At 46.3% G+C, this 15000-nt stretch overlaps 1 protein-coding gene across 1 annotated transcript in view; it reads right to left on the bottom strand.

Annotated features, from left to right (window-relative positions):
- The window catches only part of LOC143139493 (uncharacterized), a gene marked incomplete at its 5' end in the record, with an annotated part of 60540 nt that overhangs the window by 15918 nt on the left and 29622 nt on the right, over positions 1-15000 (bottom strand). Inside the window, 9 exons of the mRNA XM_076300080.1 lie at positions 2269-2433; positions 3522-3691; positions 5573-5750; positions 6354-6434; positions 6542-6637; positions 7262-7421; positions 11687-11737; positions 12884-13019; positions 14785-15000. The exon at positions 14785-15000 is cut by the window's right edge and continues 829 nt beyond it. Coding sequence (XP_076156195.1) covers positions 2269-2433; positions 3522-3691; positions 5573-5750; positions 6354-6434; positions 6542-6637; positions 7262-7421; positions 11687-11737; positions 12884-13019; positions 14785-15000 — 1253 coding nt within the window. The remainder of the gene's footprint in view (positions 1-2268; positions 2434-3521; positions 3692-5572; positions 5751-6353; positions 6435-6541; positions 6638-7261; positions 7422-11686; positions 11738-12883; positions 13020-14784) is intronic.

The raw sequence follows: 15000 nt of genomic DNA, 5'->3' as shown, positions 1-15000 counted from the left end.
ACATGCCCGCAACAGCGGCTCTTACAAGCGTCAGCGCCACGGAGAGCAACTATGTCATTTTGAAGTCCATCGAACGTACATGAAGTGTAACCAAGACAACAACAACAAAAACATTAGGCTACATGACCCCTAATAATAAAACAACAATAATACGCAGCACTATTTGAAGGGCATATACGACGAGCCTTGCGCTCCGCGAACTCGTCCACGATGCTCTGTGTAGGCCTATGTCCATTTTCTTTGCTCTCTCATTCTCTATGGACAACATGGCAGGTCCACTCAGTCTCTCCTGTCCCACTGTGCTCCTCAAGTGCTTTTTAATGATCTTTAACTTGGAGAATGAGCGCTCAGAGGTTGCAACGGTGACGGGAAGAGTCAAAAATAAAATTAGGGCGGTGCAAATCTCACTGAATGCAGAAGTTACTGCTGGGTGGTTGCATTGGCGGAGCGAGGGGGTGGCTCCGGGGGCTCAAGCCCCGAATCTCTTTTCAAAAGCCCCGAATCTTTTTTTGTATGTGTTTTCAATTTCCAACGATTCTAATTTCTAATTTAACTTCCCCTCAGTTTCTCTATAAATGTTACAAAATGTAGCCTACTATTACTGAGCAAATATCCCTTACTTTCAAAGCCCATATTGACAGATAATCTGATTTCCCACACGATGAGTTTAGGCAATGCCAGAGCCGAGATGTAGCGGTTTACGTCATAAACCTGGCAGGAAAGTTCAGAGCGGCGCAGTCAGTTTAAACAGCAAGCCGGTAAGAAAAACTATTGTCAAGACATAGGCAATTAGGCTACTGTACCCCGGAATACAAAAATAAACTTCAGAAAGACAGAAAGTTTGTTGTACTGTATTCTGTAGTCTGTATTCTGTAGTCTCAATGACCGAATCAGTAGTTATACCTGTTGTCAGTTGAGTTTGTTCAATTCATTGATTGTAGGCTAGTAGCCTAGGCAAATATGAAACGGAGATGTAACGTGGCTACCGGCGGGATTTTGAACTTGCATGTTTCATGCATTTTAGGGCAAAAAATACCATGGGATTGATGTGTTCTCCATTTGAGGAACGTAATCAATTGCGGACGTGCACAGACAGCTCAGACACAGAGCGCATATAGGCCTAGGTTAGGCTGCTTTCACTTAGAGCGCATTCATTAGGCTACGTAAAAGATGCTTCATACCAAAACAACGATCAAACATTATCAAATGTATCATGACGTGTTGTCACAAAGACTTACTCCAATTAGAAAATCGAAACCAAAATCATGTAAGTGTAAGTGTTCTCTCATTGACGCCTGTAGGAGACAATATCGTTGATCCAATTTTGTAAATCGTAATCGTTTTGTAAGTCGTAAAGTTCAATATGAGAGTTAAAATAAAGCCAGTCATACAGCAGAACATTTTATTCAATATATTACACCTACTAAATCATCAAAGTAAATTTCAAAACTTTTCAGCAACCGTGAGTCATAGCTCGTCCTGACTGGGGCCTATAAGCCTGATACGTCCCACTCTGATGAAAATGATTGAAAAGAAACCGTTTGCATGATCTTAGCTCCTCCGGCCTTGTACCGTGGGAGAGGCCCGTCCCACCTTACCCGGAGGTGGGGGAGGGGCCCGTCCCACCTTACCCGGAGGTGGGGGAGGGGCCCGTCACACCTTACCCGGAGGTGGGGGAGGGGCCCGTCACACCTTACCCGGAGGTGGGGGAGGGGCCCGTCACACCTTACCCGGAGGTGGGGGAGAGGCCCGTCCCACCTTACCCGGAGGTGGGGGAGGGGCCCGTCACACCTTACCCGGAGGTGGGGGAGAGGCCCGTCACACCTTACCCGGAGGTGGGGGAGGGGCCTCTGTGGGTCCCGGGCCAGGGGCGTGCCGCACCCCCCGCACCCCCTCAAGCTCCGCCCCTGCACACACACACACACACACCTGAATGAGCATGGTCTTCCTGTAGACACACACACACACACACACACACCTGAATGAGCATGGTCTTCCTGTAGACACACACACACACACCTAAATGAGCATGGTCTTCCTGTAGACACACACATACACACACACACACCTTTGACGTGCAGTAGCATGGTCTTCCTGTAGGGACACACACACACACACACACACACACACACACCTTTGACGTGCAGTAGCATGGTCTTCCTGTAGGGACAGGGACACGGACACACACACGGACACACACACACACACACACACACACCTTTGACGTGCAGTAGCATGGTCTTCCTGTAGGGACACACACACACACACCTTTGACGTGCAGTAGCATGGTCTTCCTGTAGGGGGCAGCGCTGTTGTTGGTGAGCTGCTCGGAGACTGAGGCGCTACGGAGACTGACGCTGCTGAAGTTCTCCTTACTGGCCAGTCCAGCCAGCGCCGCGTCCGACAGGCTGCAGCTCTTAGTCATGCTGACCGCTGGGGAGGAAAGGGAGACCTTTAACACACACACGCACACGCAAGCACGCGCGCATCCGACAGGCTGCAGCTCTTAAACGTTCCACATACTCGACGCACCCGACCGGTAGCGCGACAATGTGACGTCACAGAAGCGCCGTAACCATTTATACTCGCGCGACACTAGTTGCAATATTCTCCTGAACAGAGGTGTCGCTGTTGTGAAAAGACTAACGCTAACTACGTTACACAGCAGAAGACGCTGCATTAAGAAACACTAGTAGCAGAGAATGTAAACGGGCTCTGCTATTAGCTAGCCTCTGTGATGGTACTTCAGACTTTGGTTGCAACTATTCACAACTACCACCATCATTATCATCTAGTTTCCAAGGTGTGCGCACAGGTAGATAGATAGATGGATATATAGATACCTGTAGATACTTTAGTCATCCCGAGGGAAATTTTAATAATTTAAACAGTTTAGTTAGCTGGCTAGCTAGCTAGCAGCTGGCTGAGTTTGTGTAATTTCCTGATGTGGAAAGAGATTTTGTTCAGGCCTTAATAGATATCCTTTGTTTGAAAATAAATCGTTTCTATTCTTTCCTCTTAATTCCATGTGTTGCAACTCTCGCTGGTAACTTTGTTAACTTATCCAGCAAACTATTAAAAATTCACGACTGTAACAAAACACTGCAACTCTCGCTTGCCCTCGAACTAGTCCATCTTCCTGTTTCCGCTATGTCGCGCTCGTCTGAAAAAAAAAATGAGTGGTGCGCTTGCTCGCGCTACCTGGCTAAAATCCTGACGCGCCAGCAAGATCTACGTCATTTTGACGTCACGGTGTCGCGCTACCGGTCGGGTGCGTAGAGTATGTAGAAGCCTTTACTCATGCTGACCGCTGGGGGAGGAGAGGGAGACCTTCAACACACACACACACGCACTTATATTCCCCCTCTATTAGTCCACAGAGATGCACACACACCCCATCAATTAGTCCATGGAGCTGCACACACACACGCACACATTCCCCCTCTATTATCCACAGAGCTGCACACACACACACACAGCAGGAAACACGAGGGGTCACACACACACACACACACACGCACTTTTCTGCTTCATCCTCCTGCTCTCCAGCTGTGCGATGTTGAGCCGCTGCTCGGTGTATTCGTGGCGAATGTCCTGGCGGGCCGCCAGCATCCGCAGAGGGTTCCGGGACGACTGGACATTCCGGGACGGACGCACCGCACGCTTGTGCTGCACCATCGCTGAGGTCAGCCTGGGGGGGGCGGAGTTAGAGAGAACGATCAGGGGGACAGGAGAGAAGGACAGATGAAGAGAGATGGAGTTAGAGAAAGATCAGGGGGACAGGAGAGAAGGACAGATGAAGAGAGATGGAGTGAGAGAAAGATCAGGGGGACAGGAGAGAAGGACAGATGAAGAGAGATGGAGTGAGAGAAAGATCAGGGGGACAGAAGAGAAGGACAGATGGAGTTAGAGAGAAAGATCAGGGGGACAGAAGAGAAGGACAGATGAAGAGAGATGGAGTGAGAGAAAGATCAGGGGGACAGGAGAGAAGGACAGATGAAGAGAGATGGAGTGAGAGAAAGATTGTCAAAGGAAGACAAGAAAAGATTTAGACAAAGAAAGAGTGCGGGAGAGGGAGGAAAAAGTTGAAAGATAAATGCCAGAAATAGGTAGTCTCGCTATCACCAGACCAAGCTCAATCTTTTAAGATTGAACATTGGTCTGGGGAGTCCGCTATGTATTTTCTACTGCACAAGAGGCGTGATCAACGGGCATAGTTCAAATGACTCTGTACGCAATTGGATAGTCATTCACCAATCTGACCAACGAACCGGGTGACGTTTGCAGAGCGACGCGAAAACTCCAGGCAGGAAACTTGTCAACAAACGTGTTGGTATCGTAAAAGCACCAATTTCCGCCCCTTTCGTTCAAAAATTCTAAAACACTTTTTAATACTTCAAGATAACATTTGAATGGACCTTACATTTTTCAGTAGCCATGGGTGTGTAGATTTGAACAAAATCTGGTTTGGTTCTTAACGGGAGTATTTACTGCCTTAAAAATCCGATTTTGTTTACTGTGCTCGGAGTTTGGTACTGGGCTGGTGGGTTCCTTATTTCCACCCACTCACTCTGCGAAAGAGAACTCCATCTCGTTGCGGAATCAAAATTCCACTGGAGCTCCAAGCGGATTTGTATATGCAGCCTTACAACACTGTTTACAGCTCTTGGAGTCATGATAAAATGTTATTTTTGGTACATAGCTCATTTAGATACACTTATTGGGTGGGGGCTTGCGTTTCTTTAGAGATCCGCCGTCTTGGTTTGTATAGAAATAAATATTAAGTGACACATACACGTAAAAGGGAGGAAATAGGTGACGTTCCATAGCATTTATCAGCGGTCTGCAGACGCAGCAATGGCATCGAGCGATTTTTGCAGGTTGTGCAAAAAAACATGAAAGTGAGTGGTATTTACACCTACTCGATCGATTTGTTTACTAACCTAAAAAAGACATTGAGCATCGTCAAGAGGTTAAAAGGAATTGGATTGACGGTTGTGAGAGACTTTGTCGTCGCCATGGGCGGATTAAGTATTATATACTTTCAGGCCCCTGGGCCCAGATGTATTAAGGGCCCCCACTAATTGTCGCATATGTGGGAGGGGGGGGGTTGGGGGTCCTCCCCCAGAATTTTTTTAATTTGTTTGATGTGATTTCCTGTATTCTGGTGCATTTTAGGGATGGCCAATACTAGCCTACATCCTGATTTGTTGATATTGAGGCAATGATTCCATGCAAAAGCTGGGGCTTCAGGCCCCCCTGACCCCATGGGCCCCTGGGACTGGGCCCGGTAGGCCCGTGCAGTAATCCATCCCTGGCCGTCGCTTCTCTATCGTTATCGTGTTAAACCTGCCAATAGCGCACCAGGTGGATAAGCCATAATTGTAACGGAAGCAGCAGAGAAAGCTGCACAGTTGTCCAGCCTGAGCTGCAGGGCGAAAAGAAATCACCAGTCTAAGAAATAGGAATTGCTAGTTGGAATATCTGTGTCTGTGTGTGTGTGTGTGTGTGTGTGTGTGTGTGTGTGTGTGTGTGTGTGTGTGTGTGTGTGTGGTGGCCAAACATAACATACTTTGGCGTCTGCTTGCCAAAGATGGCATCAAAATCATCATCGATGTGAATGCGTCCTGGTGAGCGCGGCAGCTCAGTCACGTGGCGGTAGAACTTGGAGAAGACCTCATCATCCAGACGCATCACTTCCTTTACAGCTCGCTCTGTGACAGTCAGGGTCGTCTCCTGGAGCTCTGACACTAAAAACGCATCAGCATTATATTAGTTACCTGAGATATCAGGTACCTTTACATCAGTTAGCACCACGCTAACATCACATTACCTTTATATCAGTTAACACCATGCTAACGTCACATTACCTTTATATCAGTTAGCACCACGCTAACATCACATTACCTTTATATCAGTTAGCACCACGCTAACATCACATTACCTTTATATCAGTTAGCACCACGCTAACATTACATTAACTTTATATCAGTTAGCACCACGCTAACATTACATTAACTTTTAACGTTAGGACCACGTTAACATCACATTACCTTTTAACGTTAGCACCACACTAATGACACATTACCTTTATATCAGTTATCACCACGCTAACATCACATTACCTTTTAACGTTAGCACCACACTAACGACACATTACCTTTATATCAGTTAGCACCACGCTAACATCACATTACCTTTATATCAGTTAGCACAACGCTAACATCACATTACCTTTTAACGTTAGCACCACACTAACGTCACATTACCTTTTAGAGTTAGCACCACGCTAACATCATATTATATACCATATTCTCTTTAGAATATGCGTGACGTGTGTGTGTGTGTGTCACCTTTGCTGTTGATGCGTCCAATGAAAGCCTCCAACTTGTCCAACTTCTTATCAGACTCCATGTCAGGCTGAGCCTCCAGTTCTACACAGAACAACACATGCATGTGTATGCATCTCTTAACCCAGGAGTTTGGCTGAGACCAGAGACAAGATGAGGTGGTGTGTGTGTGTGTGTGTGTGTGTGTTTACCTTCCTGGGGTTTGCCGACAGTGGGGCTGCTGCCTTTGAATTTGGTCGAGACAGGAGACAGGATGGGGCTGATGATGGAGGACGATGCAGCCAGACCTGCATGCGCGCACACACACATAACACACACATAACACACACACACACATAACACACACACATAACACACACACATAACGCACACACACTTAACACACACACACATAACACACACACACACATAACACACACACATAACACACACACACACATAACACACACACACACACATAACACACACACATAACACACACACACACACACACACAAACACATAACACACACACATAACACACACACATAACACACACACACACACACACACACAAACGCATAACACACACGCGCACATACACACAGACACACACACACACACACACACAAAGGTTAATGAGAGTAAATAGACATTTTTATTGGTGAAAAGGGTTAGGGTTGATTAACAATACCATGCGATTAATCGTAATTTTGACAGTCATTGTATGGATCATACTTTGAGCGTTTCTTTGTGTGTTAGTGTGTATGTGTATGTGTATGTGTGAGTGTCTGCATGCGTGTGTGAGTGTCTACATGTGTATGTGTGTGTGTTGCATACTTTTCTTCACCATACGTGTGTGTGTTTGTGTTTTTGTGTCTGTGTGTGTGTGTGTGTGTGTGTGTGTGTGTGTGTCTGTGTCTTTCCCATACCTTTCTTCACCATACGTGCAGCTACTGTGTATTGGCTGGAGTCATTGGCCACGCCCCTGCCTGTGCTTTGCCACGCCTCCTCCCGTGTACAGATCATCTGCTTCCTTTCCTCGATGGATATCTTCCCCTCCCCCATCTCATCTCCTGCAGGCTGATTGGACTAGAACACACAGGGCGCAAAGGTCATGCAAGGTCATGGGTCAAGGCAGGGTTCCAATGATGGCTGCCTCCCTGGGTATAGGCAGAGTATTGGTAGAACTTTGCTCACCCACGAACACATGACCTGAGTATTAAAGGTACACTATATATGAGTTTCACCTCACTATAAACTTTATGAGACCAATGAGTGAGTATTAAAGTGACCTGAGTATTAACGCACATGACCTGAGTATTAACATGACCTGAGTATTAACTCACATAATGTAAGTATTAACATGACCTGAGTATTAACTCACATAATGTGAGTATTAACATGACCTGATTATTAACTCACATAATGTGAGTATTAACATGACCTGAGTATTAACTCACATAATGTGAGTATTAACATGACCTGATTATTAACTCACATAATGTGAGTATTAACATGACCTGAGTATTAACTCACATAATGTGAGTATTAACATGACCTGAGTACAGATATACGATCAGAATAACACATGACCTGATCTGAGCAGTGGCAGACCGTCAGGTCCTTCAAGACGTCTCTGAAGGCCTAACTATTTTCAAACGGATGGAAAATAACAGTGTCTTTAATAACACTGCACTTTACCATTTATAATTTGCTTCTGCTTCTCCTTCCCCAATCATTCGCAACTACTACCATATCCTACCGCTGTCAGATATGTGATTTGATTGACAGATTGTGTGAACAAATAGTGAGGGGGTGTGATACATTTTGATCCAATCGCATGTCTTCCCTTGTTAAGGCCTGCATCAGCCCTTCACTGCGTTTTCAGTACACAAGCAACCATAAATTGAAATCATACATTTGAATTCAGGTTGATTGATGGCTATATCTGACTGATTAGCCAATCAAATCGACCTATTTTGGAAAGGTACGCAGGTCTGACTGCAGTTGGGCCTGCAATGTTTGAAAAGAATACCCGGAACCGTTAATCACAAATTTTGCCCTATGATTTTGCCGCTATCTGTTTGATGTGAGGAACTTTGTGAGCATCTTCTACCCTGAGTTCTGTTACCCCCTGCACTAGCTGAGTTCTGTTAGCCCCCTGCACTAGCTGAGTTCTGTTAGCCCCCTGCACTAGCTGAGTTCTGTTAGCCCCCTGCACTAGCTGAGTTCTGTTAGTGAGTTCTGTTCTACCCTGCACTAGCTGAGTTCTGTTAGTGAGTTCTGTTCTACCCTGCCCTAGCTGAGTTCTGTTAGTGAGTTCTGTTAGCCCCCTGCGCTAGCTGAGTTCTGTTAGCCCCCTGCGCTAGCTGAGTTCTGTTAGCGAGTTCTGTTAGCCCCCTGCACTAGCTGAGTTCTGTTAGCAAGTTCTGTTAGCCCCCTGCACTAGCTGAGTTCTGTTAGCGAGTTCTGTTAGCCCACTGCACCAGCTGAGTTCTGTTAGCCCCCTGCACTAGCTGAGTTCTGTTAGCCCCCAGCACTAGCTGAGTTCTGTTAGCGAGTTCTGTTAGCCCCCTGCGCTAGCTGAGTTCTGTTAGCCCCCTGCACTAGCTGAGTTCTGTTAGCCCCCTGCACTAGCTGAGTTCTGTTAGCGAGTTCTGTTCTACCCTGCACTAGCTGAGTTCTGTTAGCCCCCTGCACTAGCTGAGTTCTGTTAGCCCTCTGCACTAGCGGAGTTCTGTTAGCGAGTTCTGTTAGCCCCCTGCGCTAGCTGAGTTCTGTTAGCCCCCTGCACTAGCTGAGTTCTGTTAGCGAGTTCTGTTCTACTCTGCACTAGCTGAGTTCTGTTAGCACCCTGCACTAGCTGAGTTCTGTTAGCCCCCTGCACTAGCTGAGTTCTGTTAGCGAGTTCTGTTAGCCCCCTGCTCTAGTGGATACGCTGCTGAATCACTGCAATCACTGCACAAGACACCATACGTTATTACACTGACGTAAACCTGATAACACAAGACACCATACGTTATTACACTGACGTAAACCTGATAACACAAGACATTATACGTTATTACACTGACGTAAACCTGATAACACAAGACACCATACTTTATTACACTGACGTAAACCTGATAACACAATACACCATACGTTATTACACTGACGTAAACCTGATAACACAAGACATCATACGTTATTACACTGATGTAAACTTGATAACACAAGAATTGTTAGCCTCCTGCTCTTGCTGTTACGCTGCGTAATTGTCATAATAATTGTCAATTTTTGCACCAGTGCAAACATGATAACAAGGACTACCACGATGGGGCAAGTTCATCAGGACAAAAACAACAATCACATTTGGACCCCGTCTTAAATTTCCACCGCGGCTCACCTAAATCACTAAGTCATCAAGATATTCAAAGAAATCAGCATGCAGATTAGGACATGCTACAACTACTAAACACTGCCACTGCAAAGACACACACACACACACACACACACACACACACACACACACACACTCTCTTACCTGCTGCTCAACAGGAGGAGGAGAGTACATGGCAGCAAAGACTGGCTCCTACACACACAGGCCCGCCCAAACACACACAAAGTTGCCCACACACACACATACGCAACCAACACAACACAACACAACACAACCCAACACAACATACACACAGGAAAGAAAGTGGACAAGGATAAAGGATGAGGCGAAGAGCAACAGATGATGGAATATGTTAGAGAGGTTCTAGAATCTTTGGTTTAGAGAGCAACAGATGATGGAATATGTTAAAGAGGTTCTAGAATCTTTGGTTAGCAGAGCAAAGGTCTGATGAAAGGGCAAACAAACAGGCGGGTTGGAGCTGAGTTATGTGGGAGAGAGAGGGGGGGGAGAAAGAGCGGGAGAGGGAGAGAGGGAGAGGGGGAGAGAAGGATATGAGGAAAGAGGGAGGGGTGCGGGCTGCAGGGCTATAGGACTGGGGAGGCTGGAGGATTCACATGATAAAGAAACAGAAAACGAGAACCTGAAAAACTCCAGTATAGCCAATCAACTCAAAGTGCAACACAACCAATCAGTTTAGTCCATCTCAGCCAATCACAGTCCAACACAACCAACTCAACCTAACACAGCCAATCAACTTGTAGCTCAACATAACCAATCAACTCAGTCTAAATCTCCCAATTCACAGCCCAACACAACCAATCATCTGAGAATCCAAGTCAATCCATCAACTCACAGCCAAACACAATCACAATCCAACATAGTCAATCAACTCAATGAGTCCAAATCAGACAATCATCTTAAAGGATATTAAAGATGCCCCCTGAGTGTAGTACTGTAGCTGCCCCATGTTCATGCCCCCAGAGTGTAGTACTGTAGCTGCCCCATGTTCACGCCCCCAGAGTGTAGTACTGTAGCTGCCTGGCCGCTCTAGCTGTTGGCTGCAGCAACTTGAGCTGGATAGCAGGTAGTGAGCTAGGTAGTTTTTTTTCTCTCGTATCGACAGTACTCGGTGACCTCGAGAAACATCTATGTGAAAATTGGCTGTAGTTTTCCTTAAAAGCCTAAATCCATCAATTCACTGTCAAACACAACCAATCAACTCATAGCTTAACACAACCAATCAACTCATAGCTTTAGTCCACCAATCAACTGATAGCTTAACACAACCAATTGACTCATAGCTTAAGTCCACCAATCAACTCATAGCTTAAGTCAACCAATCAACACACACATTCCAACACACGCAAACAACTGCCATCCCAGGTCAAAAAATCAAATCAATCAACCAGAAGTACATGCTTGCATGCACGCGCACACACACACTCTGTAGCGAGTGAGACATGGTAAGACACATATTCATATACAAATGCAGTCTGGGAATATGGATCACCCTCTATCCAGACAAACACACACACACACACACAGACAGACACACACACATCCCAGATAATAGCCAGACAGAACACTAACACACAGAGACAGAAAAAGAGAAGGCCCCCAGACATTGAAATGTAAGAGCCCTGTCTGTGACTTTAACACACTACAGTAAGCCCCAGAGATGAGCCAATCAGGAGCGAGCAGGACACAGAGTATGGCGATCTCCAGTGATCCACTGAAATATGCTGAGTTTGGGTGGAGAGGAGAGAGAGAAGAGAGGAGAGGAGAGAGAAGAGAGAGAAGAGAGGAGAGACAGAGGAGAGGAGAGAGAGAGGGGAGAGACAGAGGAGAGGAGAGAGAGAGGAGAGAAGGGAGAGGAGAGAGGTGAGAGAGAAGAGAGGAGAGAAGAGAGGAGAGGAAAGGAGAGGAGAGGAGAGGAAAGGAGAGAGAGGAGGGGAGATGAGGAGAAGCTTACCCAGAACTTCTCAGAGGAAGTCAACTCCTCCCTCACAACAGCCCTCTCTTCCTGAAAGACCAGAAAGGGGGTGATCAGAAATCACACTGTGTGTGTGTGTGTGTGTTTGTGTGTGCGTGTGTATGTGTGTGTGTGTGATTTTGAAGCTTTTTAAACCTGTTACATGTTAGTCACAAAAAAAAATCTCATCAATAATCATCCCTACAGCGTACAGCTCTAACCATCCCTACAGCGTACAGCTCTACCCATCCCTACAGCGTACAGCTCTAACTACAGCTCTACCCATCCCTACAGCGTACAGCTCTAACTACAGCTCTACCCATCCCTACAGCGTACAGCTCTAACCATCCCTACAGTGTACAGCTCTAACTACAGCCCATCACCATCCCTACAGTGTACAGCTCTAACCATCCCTAGAGCCAACTTCAGCTAGAGCTGTTAGCTGAAGGGACAGTGGCTTGTTAGCGTTGCTAGAATAAGGATCAGAGATATGAACCCACCTCTCAATCACAACGCCACACACACACACACACAAACACATCTTCACATCACACAACTCAATTCAGCGTAATGATTTGATTGGATTACTCTTCCTTCACACGCACAGGTGTTAGCCTCTCATTGGCAGACACAACACCTTGCCAGTAAAGTTCACTTTTGGAATCACTCATATTCACCCATGAACTCCCTAACACACACACACACACACACACACACACACACACACACACACACACACACACACACACACAGGTCTAGTCAGTTGAGCCCATCCTGTCCTGTATGATGGGATTACGGAAGGGATTGGGGTTTGGGGTGTATGAGATCAAAGCACTAGATTATACTCTACCCTCCAAAGTCAAGGACAGTGTGTGTGTGTGTGTGTGTGTGTGTGTGATGAGACAGTAACAAATTATGACTGCAGGCCCTGCCCCATATGCAGCAGACTATTCTGCTCCGCTCCACTTTGGAAAATGGGGAAGAGATGAGAGAGAGAGAGAGAGAGACAGAGAAGATTTCTCTCACACACACACACACACACACCCTCTCTCAAGTAGCAGCAGTAGTAGGCAGAGGCCAGTGGTTAAAATATTAGAAATCACTCAATTTAGAATTAGAACACACACAGGCCATGAGGTAGAGCCCGAAGTGGCAATCTGTGCTATCAACAGTTAGCGCCAGGCAATGAGTTCTCACCTTCTTCCTGGAGCCTTGCTCCTGCCATATTTGGGCATTGCCGTCGCTAGCAGATACCACTTCCTGAGCAACTTCCTGTTTCTTATTGATTCTGTTCTTCCAATCCTCCTCACCACTCTTCTTCAGGAGAGCCAACCTGGCAGAGACACACAAACACACACACACAGGACCTATGACCTTCTCTTCACAGTAATAATGTATAACCAACATTATCAACCCCCCCCCCCCTCCACACACACATGGACACACACACCACAATGTCACTCTTATGTACTAGAATCAATTAATCAGACAGCAATAATTTGAAAGAAAACACTCCCCCACACACAAACACACACACACACACACAAATACACACCATTCTCTCCCTCACACACACCATATACACACACACCATACACACCCCACACACACACACACACTTTTACCATGTCGACATCACTGTATCAATCTATTCACTGTGTCTTTCATGTGCGCTTCCATACTGAATCCATTGCACTTACTTTATTAGGAAAATACCCAAATCAGTAATGATCCATGCCATGTTTTCACCGCAATCACCCGGCAAAATGATTGCACCAACAAGCGCAGAGAACAAACGCAGAGCACAGTTAGCTTAGTTACCCTATCCTGTAGCTATGGCTAGGTTACTCTATCCTGTAGCTATGGCTAGGTTACCCTATCCTGTAGCTATGGCTAGGTTACTCTATCCTGTAGCTATGGCTAGTTTACCCTATTTATGGCTAGTGTACCCTATGTATGGCTAGTTTACCCTATCCTGAGTAGCTATGGCTAGTTTACCCTATCCTGTAGCTATGGCTAGTTTACCCTATTTATGGCTAGTGTACCCTATGTATGGCTAGTTTACCCTATCCTGTAGCTATGGTTAGTTTACCCTATCCTGTACTGTAGCTATGGCTAGTTTACCCTATTTTGTATCTTGATTGTAAATAAGGGCTAATAAGGCTAAGCATATTGGCTTATGCGTAGCTTTAACTGGCCATGAAAGACGTGACATCCATCTATTAGGGGGTAAAGTGGGATAGGCCTAATTCAGTCAATAGCAATGAATAGTCAGTAGGCCGAGGCTACAGTATACTGTGGTTTAACCCAATGAATAGTCAGTAGGCCAAGGCTATGCCGTGGTTTAACCCAATGAATAGTCAGTAGGCCAAGGCTATACTGTGGTTTAACCCAAACGCAGCACAATTTCTGTCACTCTGCAAAGAATACTCAGCTCAGCCAGGTTCGCTTGTGCAGACAAGACGTAATGTGAATGAAAATAGGTATCGCCCTTCTCCAGTAGGCCACCTGTTACACCAGAATGCACCACAATGGAGGAAATCACATCTACTCAGTTATAAATATCGTTGGCGTGGGGACAAAACAAGATATTTATGAATATCTTTGGCGTGGGGACAAAACAAGATATTTGAGAATATCTTTTCTGTGTGGACAAAACAAGATATTTGAGAATATCTTTGGCGTGGGGACAATACAAGGTTTTTGAGGATGTCATCTTAGGCTTTGGGAAATAATGATCAATAGTATCTCAACATTTTCAAAAATCTTATAGACCAAACAACTAAAAGATTAAAACAAACAAGACTCATTACTCAACAATAAAAATAGCTGTTACTTGCACCCCTAACGCCCACCCACCCACACACACACACACACACACACACACACTGTCCCTCCTCTGCCTGTGTCTGTCCCCATCTGATGGCCGAGATTTCAACCCCCGAGTTTAAGAATAGCTCCTTTAGCTCAGCAAAGCGGCAGCAGCGTCCTACTTACACACACACACACACACACACACACACACACACACACACACACACACACACACACACACACACACACACACACACACACACACACTCTGGCCCAGCGCTCACCTCTCCTTGATGGATAAGGCGCTCATGTCCTCAGCAGACTCAGGCTGTGGGACCCTGGTGCTGGGTGGAGGGGGGGCCTGTGTGGCGGCGATCCTGGCCTGCTTGGGGCTCACCTGGCTGGGCTGCAGGGTGGCGCAGGGCCCTGGGGTGCCCTGGAGGCCCTCTGGGGGTGGCAGCACGTAGGACTGGGGCTTGGGCTGGGGCGCCGGGGGCTGC

This window comes from Alosa pseudoharengus, unplaced genomic scaffold (assembly GCF_046254945.1).
Source record: "Alosa pseudoharengus isolate Yale_2024_CS ecotype anadromous, Long Island Sound unplaced genomic scaffold, YU_APseudo_1.1 YU_APseudo_1.1_scf_22, whole genome shotgun sequence".
In the NCBI taxonomy this organism is placed as follows: Eukaryota; Metazoa; Chordata; class Actinopteri; order Clupeiformes; family Clupeidae; genus Alosa; species Alosa pseudoharengus.
This window is presented reverse-complemented; position numbering and strand designations above follow the sequence as displayed.